Genomic DNA, 26,198 nt, shown 5'->3' on the forward strand with positions numbered 1-26,198 from the left:
TGTGTGTGTGTGTGTGTGTGTGTGTGTGTGTGTGTGTGTGTGTGTGTATGAAACTATCAAAGAATAAAAAATAAATAAAAAAAGCAAAAGACAGCGACTAGAAAAAGACATCAACGTCTGACCTGCCCATGTAAATGCACACATGTATATCACACACATATGTACAAACACACAAAGGAAAAATTGAAAGCTATATAGTTTTCACAATCTTACATTTCGTTAAACACGAATAAAGAGAGCAATATAATTAAACAGAACAGTCCTGGGCTGAAGACACAGCTCAGTTGTAAACTGCCATTCAAGCAGACATGTATTACACACATGCACACGCGCACACACAGATAAATAAAATTCAATTTTTATTGCAATTACCCAAATTTATTATGCTTATTTATGTGTGTGTGTCCTGTGAGCATGAGTGTGCCATGACACTTGTATAATGGTGAGAAGACAACTTTTGGAAGTCAGTTATCTCCTTCTACCATGTGGGTCCCAGGAATTAAACTCAGGCTTGGTAGGTAGGTACCTGTGCCTGCTGAGCCATCTTGTCAGTCCCTAAATTAAACTTTAAAAAAATTTAAATTGAATGACAAGTCCTAAAACAAATTTACACAGTAGAGTGACTTAAAATAACAACAACACATCACAGAACTATAAATAAAAAAGCATCACACCAGCAGGAAACGCATGTCATATGTTCAATTTATCTTATGACTCAGCAATTCTCCTTCCTGGTAACCAGTTCCGCCTCACGTAACTACAGGGATATTTCTGAGAAGGCGGTGAGGCTACAGTGCCGTGCTTTGCTTTAACGTCAGTATGAATTCTGAGGAACTGTGTCATGGACGCTTTTCCTGTGCAAACACTACAGAGTATCTTTTTACAAACTACAATTTCTACTGTATCACCACCGAGCAGTTTAAACGGGACAACTGTGGTATATGCAGTGTAGTTGTTGGTCAAAAGTGTATTCTGCATGCTCCTACATGCTGATGGGAAGATGTGCGAAAGACAGACCACCAGAGTAGCTTTTAATTATAATCGTTCCAAACTGGAAACTATCCAAATTGGCATCACAACAGGTTAAATTATGGTATGTGGGCCAAACAACAACACACTAGCAGTAATAAGTATAGAACTATTACTGCGACAGCACAGGTGGATCCCAGAGACAGGGGAGCAAAATCAGCTAGAATCCAGCACCACCCCTGGTGTTCTATGATTCTCTTCACCTGGGGAGCAAGAGCAACCAAGACTCAGGACTCTCTGAGACACAGATGGAGCTTTCAGGAGGCAGAAATCATCTGTATCTCGAGGCGGGTCATGTTTGCATAAAAAAACAAATTCACTGAGTTGAGCAGTAAGTCATATTCTACATTGTAAAGCAAACAGATAATACTTAACTATAAGGAAAAAAACCTACAATGGTTTGCTTGGATGCTGAAATCACAGGCAATTTATTATTATTATTGTTTATACTAAAGGTGGCTGACTTTTTTAGTAAGCTTGGGAAAATGAAGTCGTAATGCTTTCTGATGTGTTCATGCTGTTCGATCCTTTTTAATGACTACTTCGCCTCTTAAGACTCACAGCCACTTCTGAGAAGCCAATTTTTCTTCCTATTTCCAATCTTCGCCTTATTAACTACCTACTCTATGTCTCCTCTTTGCTGCTTTTTTGCCGTAGCTTTTATAGCTGTGACTCTTTTTGTCATAACTGAGAAGATGCTAAGTCAGGGTCAAATACAGTTTCTTTCAATTACATTCACACTTCCCCACCTTTGATTCTTCTTATCGAAGCCTGAAGTCAGGAGACTTCTAGCCTCAGTATCTTTCATGGCAACTTATATAACTGTCTTTAAAGTTAAAACAAAACATGAGAACAGATGTTAACTTAAAGGCATCCATCTCTTTGAGCCGCCCTTGTACAGGACCTTGTAAATATATATATATATATATATATATTCTAGACCCCTCAACTCAATTTTGAGTGTAGATCGTTGAGCTTAAAAAAAAAAAAGGCTCTAGAATTATTGGTTCTGTACAATCATCTACCTTCCTGATTTATAGTTTTCACTAAATTAAATGTTCCACTTAATTGTAATTTTGGCTGTCACCTTATACCACTCACACACATCATTCACTCAGTCCATGAAAGTGTCCCGGACATCAACTGCAACTCAACTAGTGGTTCCAGGCACTACTGAGATGATGTAAGCGAGAGCCGGTTCCTGTTTAGATGACAAAGACAGACAGCAGCAACTACAGACCAACCTATAAGCTGGGAAACACAGAGTACTATGTGCACAAAAGCAGACAAGTAAACAGGGAAGTTCGGTTTCTAAGAGGAGGTGATGATCATTCAAGAGGTAAGCAGACACAGACATTTCACTTTCTCCAATTTCATACATTAGTCAGAGGCAACAATCTGAGGAGCATCAAAGGAAAAGAGTACATTTCAGAAACGGATGGGATCACTATGTCAGGCGCCTGCTGTACGGAATGCGGCTAAAGGTGAGACAGTTGCTCAGGGTGCTTTTTTAATAGTTACTCCTTCTGTTTTCAAAAGGGATCTTAGAACTTTATTCACATCTGCTTGCCAGGTACCACCAGCCAACCCAATCACTTACTTATTCAACCACATCACGAAATACCGATTAAATGAACGCCAGGACCAGGCTCTGGAGAAGAGTTCTAACGTTATTTTTTACTTTACCAATCTTCTCCATTAGTCTATTATTGCATCAGGAAGGAAATATGGAACTTTCCTAATTTCAAAGGTATTGTGTTAGGTAGTCCAGCTACTCAGACTGGTCTCAGGAAGTCTGGGGGCTGTATTTCAGAGCTATAGAATGTCACTGAAAATGTGGTACAACCAGAACAACCCTCAGTGGGGAAGTCAGAACACAACAGTGAATAGCTGGCGGAAATGTCTCATATTCAATCCCAAACTCGCAAGCAAAGGCATTCACTGAAGGATCCCCCTACTTTGGTTCCTTCCTGACATCTACCTATGTAGCTCATGTTGGTCTGAAACACGAGCTCCTCCTGCCTCAACCTCCCAAGTGATGGGACTGCAAGTGTTTGTCACCATGCCCAGCTTGTATTTAAAATTATACCTCAAATAAATTAATGGACATTTTATCTTTTTAACTGGCAGTTGAGCTGAAGACCGGTCTGGTCTACAAAGTGAATTCCAGGACAGCCAGGCCACATAATGGGTCCCTGTCCCAAAAACCAAAAGCAAACCAAACCAAACCAAAAGACAAGCTTGGTCTGTATAGACCAACCGGAACTACAGAGTGAGACCTTGCCTCAAAAAAGGATAGCATAAGTATACAATGTACTCAATAATTGTATTCATTAATGTAACCATTTATTGTGGTCTAATTTTATTTTTGTTTTGAGACAGGGTAGCCTGGGTGACTTTGAACTTACTACGTAGTCCAGGATGGTGTAATCTTATTGTCTAGGCCTCCCAAGTGCTAGGATTATAGTCCATGCCAATAGAATTTAATTTTTTTGTTTGTTTTTTCCAGACAGGGTTGCTCTGTATAGCCTTGGCTGTCCTGGACTCAATGTGTAGATCAGGCTGGCCTTGAACTCATAGAGATCCACCTCCCTCTGCCTCCTCAAGTGCTGGGATTACAGGCATGTGCCACCATGCCCAGCTTAGAATTTAATTTTTATTCACTTATTGATTGATTACTTGATTGAGAAAAGACCTCACTGTGTTTTGCTGACTGGCCTGGAATTTAAATTTACTCTGTAGACCAGGCTGGCTTCAAACTCAGAGATCCGCTTGCTTCTTCCTCCCAAGTACTGGGATTAATGTCTGGCTTAAAACTTTATTTTAAAATCCAAATAACTAAGTGAATACATGATATTGCAAATTGCTGCTTTGCTTTGTTGTTGCTGCTGCTGCTGTTTAACCACACTGGTCCATGTAATTCTGTCCCATTGTCTTGAAAGGGTCTCAGGTAGCAATGTTGGTTCTATCTATGGTTTTGGAGCTATTTTGCCTTCACACATAATGATGTACTTCTGGGATACTATATATCATTTATATGTGTTATATACCTGTTATGAATATCAATAATAAACCTGTGCATATGTACATAAAGTTTTAGATTAGCCCGCTGTAGCGCCACACATCTTTAATCCCAACACTGGGAGGCAGAGGCAGGCAGATAGATCTCTGTAAGTTCGAGGCCAGCTTGGTCTACAGAATGAGTTCCAGGACAGCCAGGGCTAGAGAAACCCTGTCTTGAAAACAAAAACAAAAACAAAATAAAGTTTTAGATTTTTTTTTTTTTTTTAGCCTGCTGATGCAGTATATATCTTTAAGATGAAACCACTAGAAGTGGAACTGCCAGTTCAAAAGATAAAATGTCCATTAATTTATTTGAGGTATAATTTTAAATACAAGCTGGGCATGGTGACAAACACTTGCAGTCCCATCACTTGGGAGGTTGAGGCAGGAGGAGCTCGTGTTTCAGACCAACATGAGCTACATAGGTAGATGTCAGGAAGGAACCAAAGTAGGGGACCCTCAGAGATCTGCCTGCCTCTGCCTCCGGAGTATTGGGATTAAGGCAGGTACTACCATGCCCAGCCTCTATGGCATATTTAACAATAAAGGTTCAAATCTCTGTTGGTTATCCTTGACTAAAAGTCACATGGCTTTTTTGGGAAACCATTCATTTCTTAATGTATTGAGAAGGAACGGATGCTTCTATTATGCTTCCAAAGTCAGGGAAAACAGAATTTGTTCCAGAAACCATCTGGGAACACCTAACTCCAAGGCAGGGTCCAAGGCAGGACCCATAATCACACTAGTAGGTTCCCAGGCAACCTCATCACTGGACTGTTCCAGCATTCACTGTGTTTGGTCCTGTGGCAAAACCCCACAAGTTGTCTGAATGCAAACTCCCTGTGCCTTGAGCTTCCAAAGGCAGTCTCTATGGGAACAGCACAGGCCCTTGCCTGATTAAGAACTGCTGGCAAACACAGCAGCTTCATACTAGGCCTAACTGGCCACTCAGCTCAGGCTCAGATCACTGGCCCGTCATTGCTGCTATCTAAAAGCCTATGCCTGGCTGCTCCTCAGTAGAAAAGGATGGGCCTCTGAATAACATCCAGTCACAGGACAGCTCTGTAACTCTGTAACTTCAAACAAGTTAGCTTTCAAAGTGAAAACGGAGAGAAAATGAGGCCCAGCAAGAGAAAGGATCAAAAGAGGGGGCAGTAGTGAACAGAAGGGAAGGGAAAGGGGGAAGAAGGCTGTTAACACAGGAAGTGAGTTAGGGAAATGAAAGGAGAGGTTACAGCATAGAAAGCCACTGAGAAAGGAAGAACTCTGCCCCCTGCCAAGTTGAGAGGACACATTATAAAGGGACAGGGCCATCTCTCCCAACAAGCCTGAGAAAGCCACTTCCCAGGTCAGGCCCCCTACCAACACAGCCCCAGAAAGGCAGGTTCCACCAGCTTCCCAGAGAATTAGATTAGGCTTTGTGGGAAAGTTGACATCTTGATGGCTCAGTAAAAGGCCGCTACAGCTCAATGTGCTGGCAATTTAACTAAGCACTCCTGACTCCTGATGAATACCCAAACGGTCCTCTTTGCTCCACCATGAAAGCCACTTTTCTAGCCACAGCTCTGTCAACGCAGCAGGCAGCTCCTAAGAGACAACAGTAAATTTCAGTTCCCACCTGCAGTTCCACGGATGCCTACCACCCCAGCAGCACTCTGCCATCCCTTCTTCTGTCCTCCTAACATTTTTAAAGGTATAAGCTTATGGATAATAAAGACCAGAAGAAACAAATGCTAAACGACAACTTTCCCGTCACTATAAACACCCAGAAAGCACACTCTACAGGCAAAAAAAGACAGGATTCAGCTAGCGGCACTGACAGGACTAGGAACTAGTAACAAATCAAACCTGCATTTTCCAGGGGCACACTTGCACAGAAAGGACAACTGCATCACAGCATCAACAAAACCAGAGCGTTAGATTGGGCTTTGTGGGAAAGCTGACATCAGGTCTAGGATTGAACACAGTAAGCAGCTTCTCTACCTCCCAGGCATCCTTTTGGCAAACCACATCAAAACACAATGGTTAATAACAATAATAATAATAATAATAATAATAATAATAATAATAATAGACAGTTTTCTATATTAAACTTCTTTTTTTTTTTTTTTTTTTTTTGAGACAGAGTCTTACTTTGTAGCCTAGTCTGGCCTTGAACTTGCAATCCTTTTAACTCAGCTTCCTGAGAGGTAGGTTTGCAGGTGCTACCATGCCTAAGCTACTTACTCTCAGCAACTAGATTCCTTTCTGTGGCTTTCTTAATTATCAGACTGTAGCGCAAGTTTTAGGACAGGGTTTGAGGATCCGCCGCCGAAGGCCTGCCTATCCAAACCAGCCTTGCTGCCCACCTGCCGCCACTGGAAATCTCACCAGGGGTGAGTCCGCGCATTGGGTGAACACGCCTGCCCTATGATTTAGAAAACATGAACAATTTTAGCTTATAATATCCCGTTTCTATTTGTGACAGCGGATACAGTAGATTTCAACTTAAAGGCAGTGATAGTTTCCCTTGTAAATAAAATTTCAAGTTAAAAATTTTTATTACATTTATTTATTGTGTGTGTGCACACTCCAGGACCCATGTATCATATGGCACACATGTAGAAGTCAGAGGATAATTTGTAGGGGTCAGTTCTCTCTACCATGTGAGTCCTGGGGTCAAAATTTTCAAGTTTTAAAAAGTGCGATAAGGGAGGGAGGCAAAGACAGACAGATCTCTGTGAGTTCAGGGACAGCTTGGTCTATAAAGCAAGTCAGAACATCCAGGGCTCTGGAAAAACAAAAACAACAACAACAAAAAGAATAAGATGAAAGCTGGGTGGTGCTGGTGGAAAGCCTTTAATCCCAGAGGTAGGTCATCTGTGAGTTCAAGGCCAGTCTGGTCCACAGAGTGAGTTCCAGGATAGCCAAGCCTCCACAGAGAAACCTTGTAACTCAAAGGTACATCATTTTGTTTGTCTTTTTGCAGAGCTTAGTGTTTTCCAAACAATAAACAACAATTACTTTTTATTTATACTTCTTCCAGTTATTTTAGCTTTATGTCTTAGCATAAAGCTAAATTTATATTTTAGCACAAACATTATTTTGGTTCATGTCTGGACCATAGTCAGAGACATGGATAGTCCCAAAGCCAAGGTGGTTGTGGCTATTGTAGGGTGAAAAGCTGAGGAATGTCTAGGCCTACACAAAATAGTTAAGACAAAAATGTTACTTAGTCACTTCAGAGTCACTTTAAAGGAAGTGCTAGGGGGCTGGAGAGATGGCTCAGTGGTTAAGAGCACTGGCTGTTCTTCCAGAGGGCCTAGATTAAAAGAATCCAGAACCCATAAAGTAGCTCACAACAATCTTTAACTCCAGTTCTAGGAGTTCCAATTCTCCTCTGAACTCCGTGGGCGCACATACAGGCAAAACACCCATCACAGAAAAAATTTAAAAATGAAAGTGTTTTTTAAAAACCAGCAAGGAAAAGCATGGAGATGGGACCAAAACTACATTTATGACAAATGAAGTGACAAAAAACACTTAAAGTTTCTCTTTTCCACTTGAAAAAACTTTGTCCCAATAGTTTTGTGGCCACCGTCAGACACTGAGGATCATCCAGAACAGTACCTCAAGAGTCAGCAGTGACTGGGACCTGCCATTGGCCTGACAGTGGGCTTTGCTGGAAAGGCCATGTAAAGGACATCTCAGAACAGCTAGGGTGTCCAGGAGGTGACTGTGGGCACCAGGTAAGCATCAACGATTAGACTTAATGAAGACTTGAGATGGACATGTTCCTACAAATGTCTGCTACTCACACATCTCCCCAACTGCTCCTGCCTTCAGTCCTGATGCAGAAATGAATGTAGAAAAATGTCCAAGACATTCTCCTCTCCCTGGATAGTTCTGCAGCTCAACTGTTCACTATCCCTGCCTTTCTCTTGCCACTGGGCATGCCTAGACAGTTTTCAAATGTGATATATTTTCTGGCCAATGCTCTTGGGACTAGCTAACACTTCTTAAGCACAAGTCACCGGGTAATTAATGATAGGCATCTCTGAATAAACAAAGCATTTACTCCCTAATGAGTACATTCAGATAAAGCAAACCTTTCTCCCACCATGCTGAACACTCCCTTAAACCATCTAATTAAGAGTTCAGAAAACTACCAATCACTCCTGCTGCCTGCTGCCCAAGGTCAGACTCAAACCATCTGTCTCCCTTGCTTTAGATGTGAGGATGCTACCAGTTGCACAGATGTGGCTATGAAGCCTAAATCATTACCAGTGTCCCTCTACTTATGAGAGGGTTACATCCTGACAGACCCATCATAAGTCAAAAGCATCATAAATATAAAATGAAGTTACTAGAGTAAACACCATAGCCTACCTCAGCCTACTTTAAATGTACTTGGAACACTTACCATTAGTAGAGCAGAATCAACCAAAAAGCACATAATATAATCAAAGTATTGAGAGCCAGGTGTGGGGACACATGCCCACAATACTAGCACTCGGGAAGCAGAAGCAGGAAGATCAGATGTTCAAGCCTAGCCTCAGCTACATGGAAATTTGAAGGCAGTCTGTGCAAGATAAGACCCTGCCATCTTTTAAGATATCTCATTAAGAAAGAAAAGAAGGAAGGAAGGAAGGAAGGAAGGAAGGAAGGAAGGAAGGAAGGAAGGAAGGAAGGAAGGAAGGAAGAGGCACATGGGGAGGCAGGTATTGAAAATCTCTTGTAATTTATTGAACATTACACTGGGGTGGGGGGAAACATGATTATATGGGTAAACTTTGTTCCACTGTAAAGTAAGAAAATGTTAACTTGAACCCTGGTAGATCAGAATACCTCCTGTTGTTGAGCCCTTTTTATACAGTTCTCGAGGTAGCATGAACCTTTTGCCTATGAGGCTGGAGAGTCAACTCATATCTGATGTCCCTGCTTCTACCCTGCTGTTTTTAATTGCCGACTCCCACTTTATAGCTAAGCCAATTAGTTGCCTTGGCCAAATGTGGGTAGCTTTGAGGTCTGGGACACAGCATTCAGCTTAGCTTGAGAAAAACAGGAAGTCTCTTCTGCCTAAACGTCCCTTAGGTAAGAAGAAAGCTTTCCTCAGGCAACCAATGTCAGAAGTCCAAGGGCTGATGTCACAGCTCCACAGAGTCACTGGAACAACAGCAAGGTCTGAATCTCTCTATAGCTCAGCCACAGCTGAACAAGACAGGAAGTGTCAAAGATGACTATTCCAATCCTCACGAAATTCCGTGAGCAGGAATCCCAACAGAAGAGCTTTAACAACTAACTCCTTAAGGGCTGAGGCGATCTCCAGTTAACAATCTTACTGTCAAAGGATTCGGGGTAGGGAGCTGCCTGTCCCACAGCCTATGCCGTTACTGACTTACTGCAAGTGCTTGAAAGAATCAACATGTGCTAATAGTGTAAGATAATCAAACATGCATGCTTACCAACACGTGAAATACAAACAGGTGTTTAATCTCGGGCCTCCAGATCTTGATCATAGCCTGATTAGTAACTAATTCTACAGACTCTGAGGGGAGAGTGGGGGGTGGTAGCAAAAGGCCTCTAAGTATAAATGGGATGCTAACTTTCACCTCTTTTTAAAAAATTCCTGTATCTCAAAATACACCACTCATCCAGGAACTAAAATGCCCTGCTTTGTTTGCAGGAGTTCAAATCTCATCTAGCTTCTATTTCTGTGAAGAGGGTACAGACCATGACAAGAAAGGAGTGACAAGGGTAAAGGGGCTCAAAATATACTAAGGCTGAGCCTCTCAGCTGAGCCTAAGTCTTTTGACTATTTGTTTTTTGGAGACAGTGTTACCACCTGGCCCAAGCTTGGCTCAAACTCAGTATGTAACCCACAACGGCCTGGAACTAGCAACTAGCAATTTCCCTTGTCTCTGCCTCTCGAATGCTGGAACTACATCACCACACAATTTTTCCAACTTTAGTGCTGGGATCGACCCCACATGAGTCACGTGTGTGCTTGGCAAGCACTCTGACACTGAGCTACAGCCCCAGTCCTTGGCCCTGTTCCATGCAAAGGAAAACCATGTTTCTTGAATGCTAGAAGGCCAGCCCCGGTGTTTATCGCAGCTTGTGTTTAGGAAAACATTTTTTTTTCTCCTGACGGTGAACTCTTAAGTTGTCTACCAATGAGAAAAACATGTGGGGGTGGCAAGGGTGAATGAAAGTGGAAAATTTCAAAAAAAACCTTGCAGCCTACTTCACCGTCCTGACAGCTCCCAGTGACTATGTTTGGGAGAGGAAGGATCAGAAAGTATGTTTCTTTCCAGAGGAGGCAGAATTTGTTTGCCAGCTGAAATATGATCAGAAATCTGGAAAACTGTTAACAGGGGAAACATTGATGTGCCCCAGGGCATCTAATTTTCAACCATTCTCAGGTTCCTACAGGGCCACTGCAGAACCTCTGTGGTGCCCATGGGTGGTGGTGCTCACTTTAATCCAGCACTCTGGAGGCAGAGGCAGGCAGATCTCTGTGAGTTCCAGGCCAGCCTGGTCTACAGAGCAAGTTCCAGGAAAGGCTAACACAGAGAAATTTTGATTTGAAAAACAAACAGAAAAGAACCTCTGTGGCCTTTAGGCACATTACACTTTTGTGGCTGTATCCGTTTTAAAATCACCTCTCCTGACTTCTTTTGTGAAGACTGATTTCACAAAGCTGACTAGAAGAAGTTCATTTTCCCTGTCCCACTCTAGACAGGCTATCCAGAGTACTGCACTGGTGTCTATATTTACATGAAAACCAGCTGAGGACACCTTCCTACGCTCTCAGTAATTCCCTAAACTGCTTTCTACTGTACAAAATCCCCAGAGGCTCAGTTTTGTTTTCTGAAGCCAAACAGCTGCAATACAAATTGCTGGGATGATTTGGTCACTTCGACTCTTTATAGAAAACAAAAGATTTGATGTTTTAACAGTATCAATATATTTCAGGGATACAAAATATATAAATCACCAAATCATTCCTCTTTTTTTGTTCCTATTTTATGTGTGTTGATGTTTTATGTGCATGTATGTATGTTTGAGGGTGTTGGATCCCCTGGAACTGGAGTTACAGACAGTTGTGAGCTGCCATGTAGGTGCTGGGAATCGAACCTGCGTCCTCTGGAAGAGCTGCCAGAGCTTACCTCTGAGCCATCTCTCCAGCCCCCAAATCATTCCTGTTTATAAACCCAAAATGTATTTTCCCAGTTCCTCAGGAAATCAAAATAAAATAGCTCAGCTAATATTTAAACAAAGCTGGGTGTTTATGGTGTGTGCCCGTGGACCTAGTACTTGGAAGTTGGTGACAGGAGGAGGAGGTGTTTAAGGCCTTTCCTCAGCTGTACAAGAGCAGAAACCAGCCTGGACTACATGAAAGACTATCTCAAAATCAAAACAGAACCACACACAAAGTTAAGCAATCTTACTCTGAGAAGTTGGGTAGGAAAGAAAAAAATGAGCTGAATATCTGTCTTGCAATTCACATGGTTTAGAGCTAAATCCCTTTATTAACTTCCTACATGAAAACTCCTGCCAATCAGTTTGGTTTGGGTTTCACCCTAGGGATAGGGTATTTTTGCAAGGCATTCCGAGGTCTCTGAAGGACAATGTGCTGAGGACAGTCTAGTCTCCATGCAAATCGAAGGAAACATATATCTCTCATCTAGTTATTCTATCCAGTCAAATGGGATCCAAGAAAATAAGACACTATTGGGTACGGCCCTTCTAGAATAAAAAACAAACAAACAAAAAACTGCCTAAGTGTTACCGGTATGTTGAGGGCCTGAATCCTCACCAAGTCTGTTTGTTATAAACATATCAGAGTTAAGGTGTTGTTGCCTCTTTTCCGGAATATCACACACTTCAGTGGCTCTCCATTATGGTGTTCCTCCTCTCCCAACCCAGCCGTCGTCTTAATGGCTCCCCACAGCATAAAATGCCTCAGCTAAACGCTCTTTCCCAACAGGTTCCGACTTAATGCTCCAAACTTTCCAACCCGGACAGCCCCAGCACGCACTCCAGGGAGCGCAAGGCTCGGGTCTCCTTCCCCTCGAGGTCCCCTCCTTCCCTGTCCTGCCACCGGGCTCTCTCCAGCTTCACCTCCTCAACAGGTCCACTCCGACCCCGCGCCTCGGCCAGCGGCCAGGGTGCCCTGCGCCCTCACCTCCTCCACACCTGCTCCGCGACCCTCCCACTTTGCGGCTCACCCGGCCCCCACCGCGAAGCCAACTCGACCGCAGCCCGCGCCTCCGGGCCGCAGAAACCGCAGCCCAGGGCGAAGAAAGCCAGCAGCTTCCGGCAGACATCCCCGGAGACAGGGTGGGGCGCGCCCCGCTCCGCTCCGCTCCCGGCCCGCCGAGCCCCCTCGCCCAGCCGGCCCCGCCGGCCCCGCCGACCCCGGGAGACCCTGGGGCTGCCACGCGGCGCCCGCCGGGCGACGGCAGCAGCGGGGGTCCCATCTCCCCGGAAGCCGTGCGCCCCCCGCCCCGCGGGTCCCGCCAGCTCTCCCCGCGCAGCCGCCCCGCTCCGACCCCGCCGCCCTCACCTCTCTGCTCCGCGCGGCGGCCGGTTACTGACCCGGTCTCGACCGAAGAAGACTGGACCCGGCTCCGGTAACAGAGCCGCACCTGCCGCGAGCCACTGAGCCGCAGCAGCGCGCCTGACGTCACCAGCGCCTCAAACGCTGGAAGCCCGGAGTCACCTGATCTCCCTGGCAACGCGCGAGGAGGCGGGACCGAGAGAGGACGCTGTCACAGCGCGAGCACCGCCCCCTCCACTTGGCCGCGGCGCGCTGGGAAGCACAGCCCGTCCACTAGCACCTTGCGGACCCCCGCAGCTGTCTCTGGAGTTCCCTCTGCGTCTCTCTTTGCGGGCACCCCGCACCACGTCGCTAAGGCTGCAGCCTGGGGAAAAGGGCAGGCGCCCCGGGGGTCCAGCTCTGTGCACAACAGGAGCTGCTGCTGCCCGGCTGGCCTCGCTGTTGGGTTCAGCGGCCCACCTTGGAGCTGCGTGTGAGAGGACAGTCGAGGCTGATGACTAAATTGCACTCTGGCAACTTCCCATAAACCTTGCTGCAGTAGTGTGACCAAAGCTTGAGACTAATTGCAAAAAAAGGAAGGGGAGGGCCAGCTTCCAGGCCAGGACCTCCTGGTCCTCAAGGTTCCCCCTTCCCACAGGAAGAGAAATCCCTAAAACGCTCCTGGAGGTTTAATTTTTTTATTTTGGAAACTGAGTTCTTTGGGGAGCAGTGCTTGAGAGCATATGCAAGCCTAGAATGACTCCCCAAGCCTGCAACAATACCACCAACAACAAAAGGAGAAAGTGGTCCAAATTCCTCGTGTTGGTGGCTATACTGGTAACTTTGCACCTCTGTCACTATCCAGTCTCTCTGAATAGACTATGAAAACGTAAACAAAAAGGAATGAAAATGAAACACACCCCCCCCCGGGGGGGCTCATTTTGAGAGCCTTTCACTTCCATCTTAGTTGTCTCCCACTCCTTGAGCCTCTAAGGAAGGTTTTCTGTCTGTTGTCTCTGCCTTTTGCACAAAAGGATCTTTGACCAAGAAGTTAATTTACAACTAACTTCTACTGAGTATCCTTGGAAGCCAGGCTGATTAAGACATAGCATTGGAAGATTAAAAAATACATAGGTAACCTGACCATAGTTCATAACTTTTAATGCCAGCATTCAGGCCGAGTCTGGAAGATCTGAGCTGAGGACAGACTGGATCACACAGTACAACCCTTTCTCAAAACAAACAAACAAAAAATAAAACTACTTGATGCAACTTGATGGGCTGGGTGGATGGGAAGGGAGCACCTTTTTCTGAGAAAAAAAAGCGGGGAAGGAGGGAGGATATAAAGTGAAAAAAAAAAAAGACTACACACACAGTATGGGCTGTGTCTCATATCTAATGAATTGTTTTATTGTTACAGCATTTTTTCATTTTTTTTTTCAAGACAGGGTTTCTCTGTAGCCCTTGCTGTCCTGGAACTCACTCTGTAGATCAGGCTGGCCTCAAACTCAGAGATCCATCTGCCTCTGCCTTCCTAGTGCTGGGATTAAACCTATATGCTACCATGCCCAGCCATTTTTTCACTTTGTGTATTTTGAAACAGGATCTCATGTTTCCCAGGCTGGTTCTGGACTCTGTGTAGCTGAGGATAGCAAATTTCTAATCCTCCTGCCTCTACCCTGAGTGCTAGGATTACAAGTGAGTGAAATTGTGCCTAGTTTTATTTGCTGAGCATCAAACCCATGTTGGGCAAGAACCCTACCAGCTAGTGCTTCTTAGTTTTTTGCTGTTGCTTTTAAAGAACTAGCACATAAACACATAAATGAAAGATAGCTGCGGAAAGCAGAAAAGCACCATGGCTTTACTAAGGAAGAGCCAAAGGAGAAAAGAGATTGATAACAGAAGCCCTGGACTATAATTCCAGCATGAAAGAGTGTGAGGTAAGGGACCATAGCAAGTTCAAGGTCAGCCTCAGTCCAGGCCAAGAACAGTGGGGAGAAAGATAGTGGGCACAGGGCAGAGGCAGGCAGGCCTGGCATGTCTGGCAGAAGTGAGAAGACCTCCAGAGAGAACACAAGCCAGAGCTGGGACGGGAGGAGAGAGCTGGGGCAGAGTGAGGTTTGAGGGATCCTGGAGGGCAGGGAAAGGGAGGAGTGGGCAGTGGCTTTGGTAGTGCTGACAGGGAAGACAAGGTGAAGGCATGCTAAGAGCAGCAAAGGAAGGCCGAGAGGCTGCAAGCATGAGGAAGTCAGAAATGGGTGAGGGAAATGACCACACACCTGCTACAGCTAACATGGCTTCACGGCCAGGTGACAGAGATGAGCAGCATTGTTCATTAGCCTCTGAGGACTAATGGTCATCCAGGGCATCCCCAAAACTATCTCGGCAACATCATGTGTCTTGAGGCACTCTTTGCAGAGCTGTGAAGGAGAGGGATGTGCAGATATGGGTAGATCCATCACTACATTCAGACAGTTTTCATCAAGACATATATATTTGGCCTGTCAGATCTGTTCAACTAGAGAACCCTGACTAATAATACAGGCCTTTTCTTTTTGTCTGGAATATTTCTAGGCCCTTGCTAACATGTCTCCTTGTCTCTACTCTGGTGAGCAAGGTGGAGAAGAGGTGGAAGGTAATTGCCTTGAAAGAGAGAAGAGCCTTTTGGCATCTACTTAAGGCTGGGACACATGAGGGCTGCTCTGGGGGAGAAAAGTTGCCAATGCACCTTTTCAATTTGGCCTGTGCCTGCTCCCCTTTTTAGTGTGATGGTGAAGGTATCATCAAAGGAAAATCAAAACATTCATTACCCTACCTTCATCGCTGATGGAAGGGGTGCTATCACGTGAATAAAAACTCAGGGTTGCTACTGGCAGGTTCCAAGAGCCAATGATGTGGCCAGTGAGCACAACCACAGGCCTCTCTTCTCAGATTTGAGCACATTCCAGGACTAAACATTAGGCCTTGTGGAGAAGTTGCTGAACTCTTGTCAGATTTCTTCAGACTAGCAGTGGGTTTTGCTTTTGTTCCTGGAAAAAAAAAAAATCTGTTAAAAGTATACATCTGGGAAGTCCACTGACCATGAAAGTTGCGATGAGTTTCATCATGCGTTCATCTGTAAGGGTCATCCAAGGCTTACTGTAGGCAGCATCGCACAGTGAGGAGAATCTATGTTCTGTGAATGTGGGCAGGTCTCACTTCTATCAGTAAAATGGTGATACCACCTACCTCACAAGGTTGTCATAAACTCTAGGTGACCTCCAGGGCAAAGGCAGCCCAGATTCATAACCTTCTGTTCCTGTGATGCCAGGGATCAAATTTGGTTCTTCGCACGGGCTGGGCAAGTGATCTATTACTGAACTGCACTCCCAGAACCTTTATACCATTCTAGGAATTACAGTTGTAGTTTGGAGGACAGAATGCTTTGCCTAGCATGCATGAGGTCCAGTATTTGATATCTAGCTCCACAGAAACCAAGCATGGTGGTATACACCTAGAATCACAGCAGTTAGAATACAGACACAGAAGGGTCTGAAGTTTATCCTAGGCTAGAGAGAATTCAAGGTCAACAGTTTTTGAAAAAAGTTAAACAGTGTTTCTTGTTTTAGGGGTGTGGTAAAGTTGGTAGAGTGCTTGCCTAGCATGCATGAAGCTCTGGGTTAGATTCCACAGAAAACTTTACCACATAAACAGTAAATAGTACCACAGAAAACTGGGAGTGGTGGTACATACCCAAGTCCCAGGAAGTAGAAGCAGGAACACAGGGAATCTTGTCCAAAGTAGTCTTCAGCTACACAGCAAGTTCCAGACCAGCCTGGAATATAAGACCCCCATCTCCGAAGGAGACAGGAGAGAGTTAGTTTCTAATTACCCTGGCTGGGTCTTCCAGACATCCAATTCCTGGAAGACCAGACAGAATGGGAGTTTGCCAGGCCACAGTAAACTGTCATATCCTCCTAGTTCATGCCCCATTTCTGTTGCGCTGGCCAAAGTATACTCTAAGAAACAGACGGTCAGAGGTTAACAGTACTGCCAGAGGACCTGGGTTCAATTCCCAGCACCCACATGGCAGCTCACAACTGTCTGTAACTCCTATTCCAGGGGCTCCAACACTCTCAGACACACATGCAAGCAAAACACCAATGAGCCTGAAATAAAAATAAAAAATTAAAAAAAAAAGAAAGGGAGAGTCTAGCTCAAAGCCCTGGTAAAAGTGAACATTCTGGGTCTCAACACATCATCATCAGGGGCTCAGTGAGGAAAACGATGGAGGAATGAGAAAAGATGGCCTTGAATTACAATGACATAAGATTAGCCTGATAGTGAATGAAGGAATGGATAAATGATTCAACATATAAGCAATGATAATAAAAGAGGGTTATGTAGCCATTAAGACCAACCTAAGCAGACTGTGAAAACCAGGAAGTTCTGGAAAAGAGAGAACAGACTGCGGAGTCTTTGAGCTAATGGATTCATCTGGTAGGCGCATGGGGTGCGGATCTGGAACAACAGGATTGCAGTGGGACTCTGTGACTTACTGGCCATGTGACCTTGAACAAGTTAACTGCTGTGAAATAGTTCCCTTAGTTGTAAAAACGAAGATAAGATTGTTAATCGCTTTACAGCATCCCTGAAGATTGACTGTGAAACCTATGGAATCAAAGCCAGGGGCCCAGTAAGTTGTTCGAAGGGCTAAGCAGAAGAGGCCACCTGGAGTGTGGAAATGAGAAGGAACCACTCTTGAGTGGTTCTTGACTTGGGGCATGGGGATGGAATGCATTGTTTGGTGAAGAAACACTTGGGAGCAGAATTCAAGTTGGATCAGTAGAGCCCTTGCAAAGTTGAAGCCTCAAGGACCCAGGGCTGACCAGCAGCTGGAAGCTACCACTCCTAAGCAAGCAAGCCTGCCCCCACCCCTGCTGGTCCCTGTGTGGGAGATGGAGCACACAGCACCCTCAGTGACCCTATTAGTGAATGTCAGGAGGTCCACAAATCAAACATCTTTGTGGAGCTTACAAGGCCCATGGCAAATGCTGGAAAAGTTCTTTTCAGTCAAGCACAGAAAAATCTGAAGTTCAGGAGAAATCAACCTGGGCCTCATTTCAATGCCACTCTCAGCACCCAGGGAGACAAAAGACCAGACATACACAAAACCCAGGGAAGAGTGGCCAGAGTCTCTTACTATGAGTGAGATTAAAGAAATGAGAAAAAAAAAAAAATCACTTCTAAGCTGGTAACACACACCTGTAAAAGTAGCAGTTGGAGGTGGCGCAGGAGAATCAGAAATTTAAGGTGTTTAAGGTCAACCTCAGCTACAGAGTTTGAGGGCTAGCCTGGGCTATATTTATAGCCTATAACCTGTCTTAATGTGAAAACAAAACCAATTACTGTTTCCTAGTCCAATGCTCTCACGGAATCCAAAGCGCACGTGAAGGAGTCACTGCTGGCCTCTGGCTGTAGTTTTCACCTGAGCAATGGGTCTCAGTTTTGTGTCTTGCTCCCATCTACATTTTTGAATTCTGATTTGCTAGTCAGAACCGCCTTTGCTGCAAGCGCTGAAGGACTAGTCAAATCACTTTAAGAGGAAGTGATAACATGTGAGTTCCTGAAACCAAAAGTTCAAATTTTCATCTGCACCAGGTATATCCAGATCCAGGTGAAACCCGACCACAGGAAGCTCCTCTCTGGTTCCCTCACCATCTCCTCGTTCAGAACTGATCAGGCAGCAGTACCTCAGTGTCTGAGTACTTTCCTCCAGCTGAAAGTCTCAGCAGACGAAAAGGCTCTCGATAGCACTGGGGAAAGCTCCAGGATGAAATCTTGGCTTTGAATGGTGTATGGAACTGGCTTTCTTCGGAATGTGTGGTTGCTGGCTGGGGTGTGAAGCCTTGGCCAGTCCTGTGTTCTCTGGAGCTAGAAGTAAACTCATTTCTCTTTACATCCCACAGGTGGAAGCCATGGCTTTCCCAAGAAAGTGGAAGTTCAGGAACCAGAAGTAGGAGCTGACCCCTACAGGCCACCTATAGTAAGAGAACATCAGCCTCTTGAAAGTTCTAGAAGGCTTATGTCATAGAATATTCTCTTTTTTTCCCCCCTTTTGGCGGGGTATGGGGGAGGTTTTTTTGTGATTTTTTTTAAAGATTTATTTATTTTCTATGCATACAATGTTCTGTCTGCTGAGGGAACCAGATCTCATTATAGACGATTGTGAGCCACCATGTGGTTGCTGGAAATTGAACTCAGGGAACCTCTCTCTGGAAGAGCAGCCAGTGCTTTTAACCTCTGAGCTATCTCTCCAGCCCCCCCCCCCCCCCACACACACCCGGAGGAGACAGGGGGCAGTTTTTCGAGACAGGGTTTCTCTGTGCAGCCTTAGCTATCCTGGACTCACTTTGTAGACCAGGCTGGCCTCAAACTCACAGAGATCCGGCTGGCTCTGCCTCCCTGAGTGCTGGGATTACAGGCGTATGCCACCTCGCCCGGCTGTCATAGAATATTCTAGTAGGCTTGAATTCACTTGAGAATAACCCACTTTCTCTGGTGTTCCAGCAACGGAACATCCAATGGGGAGGCAACTCCAGAACTGAAGAGCCGAGCCACGGCCTAGAGAGATGGCTCAGCGGTTAAGAGCACTGTCTGCTCTTCCAGAGGTCCTAACTTCAATTCCCAGCAACCACATGGTAGCTCACAACCACCTATAAAGGGATCTGATACTCTCTTCTGCCATGTAGGCATACATGCAGACAAATAGAGTGTTCATATGTATAAATAAATAAATATTTAAAGAAAAAAAAAAAAAGCCAAGCCACTGAGAGCAATGGGCTGGCCTTTGGTTTTACGGAAATGCACACTTCCCTGAAAGCACAGCTTCTGAGGAAGGTGCTTCAAGGAGCACTTAATACCCTAAGTGTGTTTGTGCAGCATCCGGGGCTCTCAAGGGGCAGCACAAAAAAATGTATGCATTTCTAACTGTACCTCTCTGAAGTGTTGATTCCTGACATGGCTGGATACCTGATAGTGATCTTAGAAAGCCAGGCCTGGAGAAGAGCACATTTTCTCCCTGGGCTGGGTCCCAGCGGACTATAACAAAGGAAGTCCCAACAACTCAGAAACAATCTTCCTGCTTTTTAATCTTTTAAAGAAGAAGAAGAAAAAAAGCCAGAACATATAATTTGGAAATAATAAACACATCCGTTCTTTTGCATTTCGATTTAAAAAATAAGCCAAGGATAATTTAGTATGTGATACAAGAAGAGTGAAGTCAGGGAGACATTTAACCCACATATTCAACACATTTGCTGAGTAACAACCATGCGCCAGGGGTTATTTCAGGCTCTGGAGATGTAGCAAGAAAATATTTCAGCCAGGTGCAGTGACTAAAATGTAATGTCAGCACTGGGGAGGTGGAGACAGAAAGTTCAGGAGTTCAAAGCCATTCTCGACTATATGCTGAGTTTGAAACTAGCCTGGGATAAGTGTGACCCTGTCTCAGAAGACAGGGAAGCCAATATCTGTTCAGGGGGACATGGAAACTAGATGGCAGGGCTGAGACTGAGATCCATAGACCCATATATGCCTTTAGCTTTCTTCTTGCCTGTGGATTAGGAGGGGAAGGAAAACAGAGAACAAACGTTATGCAAAGGAAGCAACCACTCCATTCAAGCAGTTTGTCATGGGGAACACAGCCTAGTGTGGCCAGGCTCTCTGACCTGTTACGGTGGTTTTGAGACAAGGTCTCACTATTTAATGCTAGGAGCTTAGAACTCAATATGTAGACCAGACTGGTCCCAAACATGTTGATCTTCTTGGCTCTGTCTCTCAAGCGCTACCATATCCAACTCAGATTTTGTTCTCTCTCTCTCTCTCTCTCTCACTGTGTGTGTGTGTGTGTGTGTGTGTGTGTGTGTGTGTGTGTGCTTGCCATGTGGAGGTCAGAGAAAAGCCTCCATTGTTGATCCTTATTCTCCACCTTGTTTGAGACAGGGGCAGTTGATGTTCACCTGTGGATACCAGGCTAGCTGGCCCATGAGCCTCCATTTCTGCCTCCAACCTCACCGTAGCAGTGCTGGAATTAAAGATGTGTGCTGCTCTGCCCATCTTTATGTGGCTATACAAACTCATACCTTCATGCTTACATAGTACTTTCTTTACCCACTGAGCCATCTCACCAGCTCCCATTCATCTTTCAAAACCCAGAAAACAGTACTTCAATGGAAAAACAAAACAGAACAATAACAACAAAAATAAAGAAAACCAAGTTTCAAAATACTGTAATAGTCAAACAAAATCTGTTGGGCATCATCCTGGCCACAGCTCTGTTCCTCTGTTTGAGGTCACAGTGTGCCCACTGGGTCCCTGGAGAGGCAGGATTCCACACGGAAAGCCTGAGCTAAATGTAAGAAGAAACTTTTAAGTCTATCCGTAGTGCTTACAATACCTCTTGGGCTGGTTTTGTTGTTGCTGTTTGTTTTTCCAGACAGAGTTTCTCTGTAGCCCTGGCTGTCCTAGAACTCACTCTGTAGACCAGGTTGTTCTGGAACTCACAGAGACCCACCTGTTTCTGTTTCCTGAGTGCTGGGAATAAAAGTGTGCACCAGCACCTGGCCTCTTAGGTCGACTTTTAAAAAGACTACGGTGAGAAGGGAAGGCCTTTGGGAAGGGAACAGGGAAGGAGCAGCTGGAGCATTCCAACCCCACATCGTGGAGGAGGCTGGCCTAAAACCATCTTACACAGGGCTGACAGGCCACGCTTATCTGAAAGGGAAAATTTAACTCTAGGGCGGGCTTCATGTTATATCTGAGGTCCTAATAATGATCATTATGCTGTCAGCGCGCAAGACTTGGTTCAAAATAATTCTCCTCGTGCAAGTCACAATCTACCCACTTCTTGGTCCTTCTGTGTTGCCTCTGCTGGGGACCTCCCACACTCGGCAAGCTTTTCATTCTTGCTGGCCCATTTGTCAAGAGATGGTTGCAACAGGGAAACATATGAAGGGTTTATCCACGGTGATCTGTAGCTGGAGCTGGCATCTGGTGGTGCCAACGCCTCTTCCTCTCCTGGCCTTTGGAGAAGAGGACAGGTGAGATACAGAATAGCATCCACCACCGATAGAAAAGCACCAGCTGGACATGAGGCTGAGTACCTGCAATCCCAGCACCACGGGAAGCTGATGCAGAAGGATCAGGAATTTATGGAGCAGGAAGATATGGAGTTTAAGGCTGGCTTTGGCTTCATGAGGAGACCCTGCCTCAACAAAACAAAACAAACAAAACCAACACCCTGGTTTGGAGAGATGGCTTAAGGTTTAGGAATACTGGCTGCTCTTTCAGAGGGCTGAGGCTCAGTCACCAGCACCCCACAGCAACTTACAGCTGCCTGTAAGTCTAGTTCCAGGGAAGCTGATGTCCCCTTCTGCTCTCTGGGGGCTCCTGCACACACAGAATGGACATATATAGAAACAGGTGTACACAGATACTATATGTGTACACACACATACACACACATTTACATCGAGTGTGGTGGTCCATGCCTGCACTCCCAGCTTACCCGACCAAGCCGTCAAGGGCAGCCTAGGTTACATAGTTCCACATCTATGTCTCAACCCGAGCTGCAACACTGTCTCAAAAAACAAAAGGACAACAACACCTATACCATCCACGGATTATAACGCTGCAAAAAATATTCATTCTTAAAGTATCAAGGAATCCCCGTCCTTGGATCTTAACAAGATCAGAAAACCTCTGTTTACTACAAGAATTGTTTCCGAAGGAAATGAGATCTGGCACAGGAAAAAAAAAAAAAAATCCCATTTCTATCGGCTCTCAAGATAGTAACTTCATAACCATCTGCCGTGTGTACTTCATCAGAGAAAAACAGCACTGTCAAGGGGGACAGATCTGCTGCCGCTGCTGCTGCTGCCGCCGCCTTCACCACCTCCTTGCGTTGCCTGGATAAAACCCAGGCATGTGGCACCGCTGTGAGATTCTTAGAAGATCCAGGCAAGAGCTGCTGGCTGGAACCTTCTACTTCTGTTTGCACCATGAGGCTTCAGATTCTGGCTCTTCGACTCATAGGAAGCCACTCAAACCACAGATAAGGAGGACTTGGATACCTTCTGGGAGGCAGGAGCATAGCTCCTACCTACACCCACACCCCTTGCTGTGGCTTCTCTTATTCCGGGGGAGGGAGCACAGTACCACATACAGCTAAAAGTATCCAGGGAGCTGCCGTCTCCTACATCCTCACTTTGGGTCCCAGAACCATTAACTGAATCTTTTTGAGCCTCAGTTTCCTCATCTGTTAACTGGGAATAACAAAAGGACCAAGGTTCAGGTTCAACCACCACTGTCCCAGGAACCTTCACATTCTACTCACACTTTACAAGTTAAAAGGACGCACCACTTAATGGCTGTGTCCCTTAGTTTGTTTTTGAGACAGGCTCTCATATATCCAGGCTGATCTAAAACTCCTGTAAGTATCCAAGAACGACTCTGAACTTCTGATTCTTCTGCCTCTATCTCCCAAGTGCTTCTAGTACAGGAATGTGTGACCATGATCAGTTTATACAGCGCTGGGAATCAAATCCCTGCAAGATGATCAGGAGCCATTATGATGTGGGATGGCCAGAGTCAGTCACTTGCAATTCTTTAGCTGCAGAGGCAGAGACAGAAGCGGCCACCTTAGTTCACATCACATCCAGGGCCTTACATAGGCGGCCTTTACCTGGCTCTCTGGTCACTTTGGCCTTGATCCAGGCGAGAGTGTACCCATTCTGGGCCCCACTCCAGGAGCCTGAGGAGGCTGAATTGACACCCACAAGGTATGGAGTCCACCGGTGTCAGAGTAAGCGTGAGCCACCACACCTGGCTGGGTCGCTTGCTTTTGTCTTCCCGAGGCAGAACTTACATGTTTGGTAAGTTGCACCGCTTTGAAGGTGTGCAGTTAAGTGGACTTTGACAAATCTGTATCCATCACACCACTCAAGTACTATTTCCAGAGCCTGCCAAATTTCCTGCACGTTTTATGTATGCAAATTCTTGGGTTCCATCCACAGCCCCCAAATCTGGAGTTTGGAGCCTAAGGATGTTCCGGTGTGACAACCCTCCTCAGGAGCAGGTGCACATGAACTTTGGCAGTTATACCCTCTGGGTCCTCAAACTCTGCAGCTCTTTTCCCCAACCTAGATGGGCTGACCGATGAATGGCAGCCTGTCACTTCCGCAGGCCCCGCCTCCGCCCCGTTCAGGCCTTCTCTGTTACCCCACACTGCACCTTGGTTCCTGCTCCCTGCCAGCCTAGGCTGGAGAGCTCGCTTGAAATACAACCTCGCTCTGACACTTAGGGTTCTGCAGCAGGATCTAGAGAGATCAAAGCTTCCTGTCTCCTGCAGGAAGCACTTCAGTAATACAGCACGTGAGGTCTCTGAACGGCCCGGGTGGCCTCATGCCTCTTAGACACAGTACCCCCCCATTGGAATGACCCACCCCTCTGCCACTCTCCTGTTCTCAGGTAAAAGGTCACCTCTGTGAGGGCTTCCCAGAGGTCCACGGTAGTGCTGCCTATTCTTTGCTATATTCCATGACGCGTGTATATGCCCGTGTGTTTCTGCTATTGGACTGTGAGAGGTTCACATTTTCATATTCTTAGTCTTCATCAGGGCTGATAGTCCCCACAGGATCTGGCCTCTGCACCCTCTTACCCCATCTCTGTAGCCAGCTACCCCAGCTTCAGGATATACCCCGACCCACCAAACTCCTTCCTGATCCCAGGCCTTTGTCCTTTTTTTGGTTTTGTTCGGTTTGGTTTTGTTTTTTATGAGACAGGGTTTCTCTGTGCATCCCTGGCTGCCCTGGAACTCACTCTGTAGACCAGGTTGTCCTGGAACTCAGAGATCCACCTGCTTCTGCCTCCTGAGTGCTGGGACTAAAGACATTCATACCACATCCGGCTCAGGCCTTTGTTCTTTAATGTCCTTTGCCTGGAATGCCCCCCTTCTTGTTTTTGCCATGGCTGGCTCCCTCTTGACACCCACTGCTCAGATGTCAGCACTTTGAGAATCCTTCCCTGATTGGCCAATCAAAATAGTCCTTTCTTCATCATTCCCTCTTACAATAGCACATCTCCTTCCTGCCAGGACTTATTACATGATATGGCTAATTCATTTTGTTGTTTTGTTTGTTGAGATAGGGTCTCCTATGGCCTGGGCTCTGTTTTCTGTCTGGCTTGTTTTAGGGCTTTGATTGAAACATACTCACACACCATGCTTTCTTTTGGCCTCTCTGAGGTAAGCGTGTTTTTGAGATTCACTCGTTATGTTAACTGCTTTCTGTTTCCGCCATAAGACACCGACCAATACCAACTTGGGGAGAAAGGGTTTATTTGGCTTATACTTCCATGTCACAGTGCATCATTAAGGGAAGTCAGGGCAGGGGCTGCAGCAGGAACCTGGAGACAAGAACTAGATCAGGGGCTGGAGAGATTGCTCAGAGGTTAAGAGCACTGGTTGTTCTTCCAGAGGTCCTGAGTTCAATTCCCAGCAACCACATGGTGGCTCACAACCATCTATAATGGCCTGCAGGTGTACATGCAGACAAAACATTTATACATAATAAATAATAAAAAAAAATCTTTAAAAAAAATAACTAGATCAGAGGCCATGGAAGGGTGCTGCTTACTGGCTTGCTCAACCACCTGCCCAGGAGTGACACCACCCACAGAAGGCTGTGCCCTCTCACATCAGTCGTTAATCAAGGGGGAAAGAAGTCTTCTAGACATGCCCACAAGCCAATCTGATTAGAGGCAATTCCTCAGCTGAGGTTCCTTCCCCCCAGATAACTGGAGTTTGTGTCAACTTGCCAAAAGTTGAATCAGCACACCCATGTTGCAGCTTTGTCACTCCAGGACTGTGCTACAACTTCAGTTGTTCCATATTCTTACCAACACGTTACTTCCAGTTTTTTTTTTTTTTTAATATTATTGTTGTTGCTTGTTTTCTTTGAGACAGGATCTCACTGTGTAGTCCTGGCTGGTGCTGAATTCACAGAGATCCACCTGCCTCTGCCTCACTTGAAAGACTGGCATTTCCAGACCAGCATTTCCTTCCAGTCTTTCAAGGCTTAGCTGTTCTAAACTTTGGTGGCATATACCTTTAAACCCTAGCATTTGGGAGGCTGAGGCAGGGAGATCTCTGTGAGTTCCAGGGCAGCCAGGACTACATAGTGAGATATTGCTTAAAAAAAAAAAAAAAAAGCTTACCCATTCTAATTGATTACATCATTACCCCACTGGGATTTTAATGTATAATTCTCCAATGGCCAATGATGTTGAGAAACTTTCCAAATGTGTTTATCAGATAGAGCTTGAGGTACTTGCTAAATTCTTTTCGTCCATATTTTAATTTGATTGTCTTAGTACTCTGAGTTGTAAGATTTCTTACTAAATAAATCTCTTGTGAAAAATATATATTTAGGACTGAGAAGATGGCTCAGCAGGTAAGAGTGCTTACTGCACAGACGTGAGGACTGAGTTCTGATCCCAGCACCCACACAAAAACTGTCTGGTGCCTCCTATGCCTGTAATTCCA

The 26,198-nt window shown here is 45.4% G+C and overlaps 1 protein-coding gene across 1 annotated transcript in view; it reads right to left on the bottom strand.

Annotated features, from left to right (window-relative positions):
- The window catches only part of Cystm1 (cysteine rich transmembrane module containing 1), a 58,136-nt gene extending 43,776 nt beyond the window's left edge, over nt 1–14,360 (bottom strand). The window contains exons 1-3 of the mRNA XM_055625687.1: nt 14,357–14,360; nt 12,918–13,103; nt 12,644–12,773 (exon numbers count right to left, since the gene is read on the bottom strand). Coding sequence (XP_055481662.1) covers nt 12,644–12,773; nt 12,918–13,103; nt 14,357–14,360 — 320 coding nt within the window. The remainder of the gene's footprint in view (nt 1–12,643; nt 12,774–12,917; nt 13,104–14,356) is intronic.
- Nucleotides 14,361–26,198: the final 11,838 nt, after the last annotated feature.

Source organism: Psammomys obesus, unplaced genomic scaffold (assembly GCF_907164565.1).
Source record: "Psammomys obesus unplaced genomic scaffold, mPsaObe1.curated_primary_1811, whole genome shotgun sequence".
In the NCBI taxonomy this organism is placed as follows: Eukaryota; Metazoa; Chordata; class Mammalia; order Rodentia; family Muridae; genus Psammomys; species Psammomys obesus.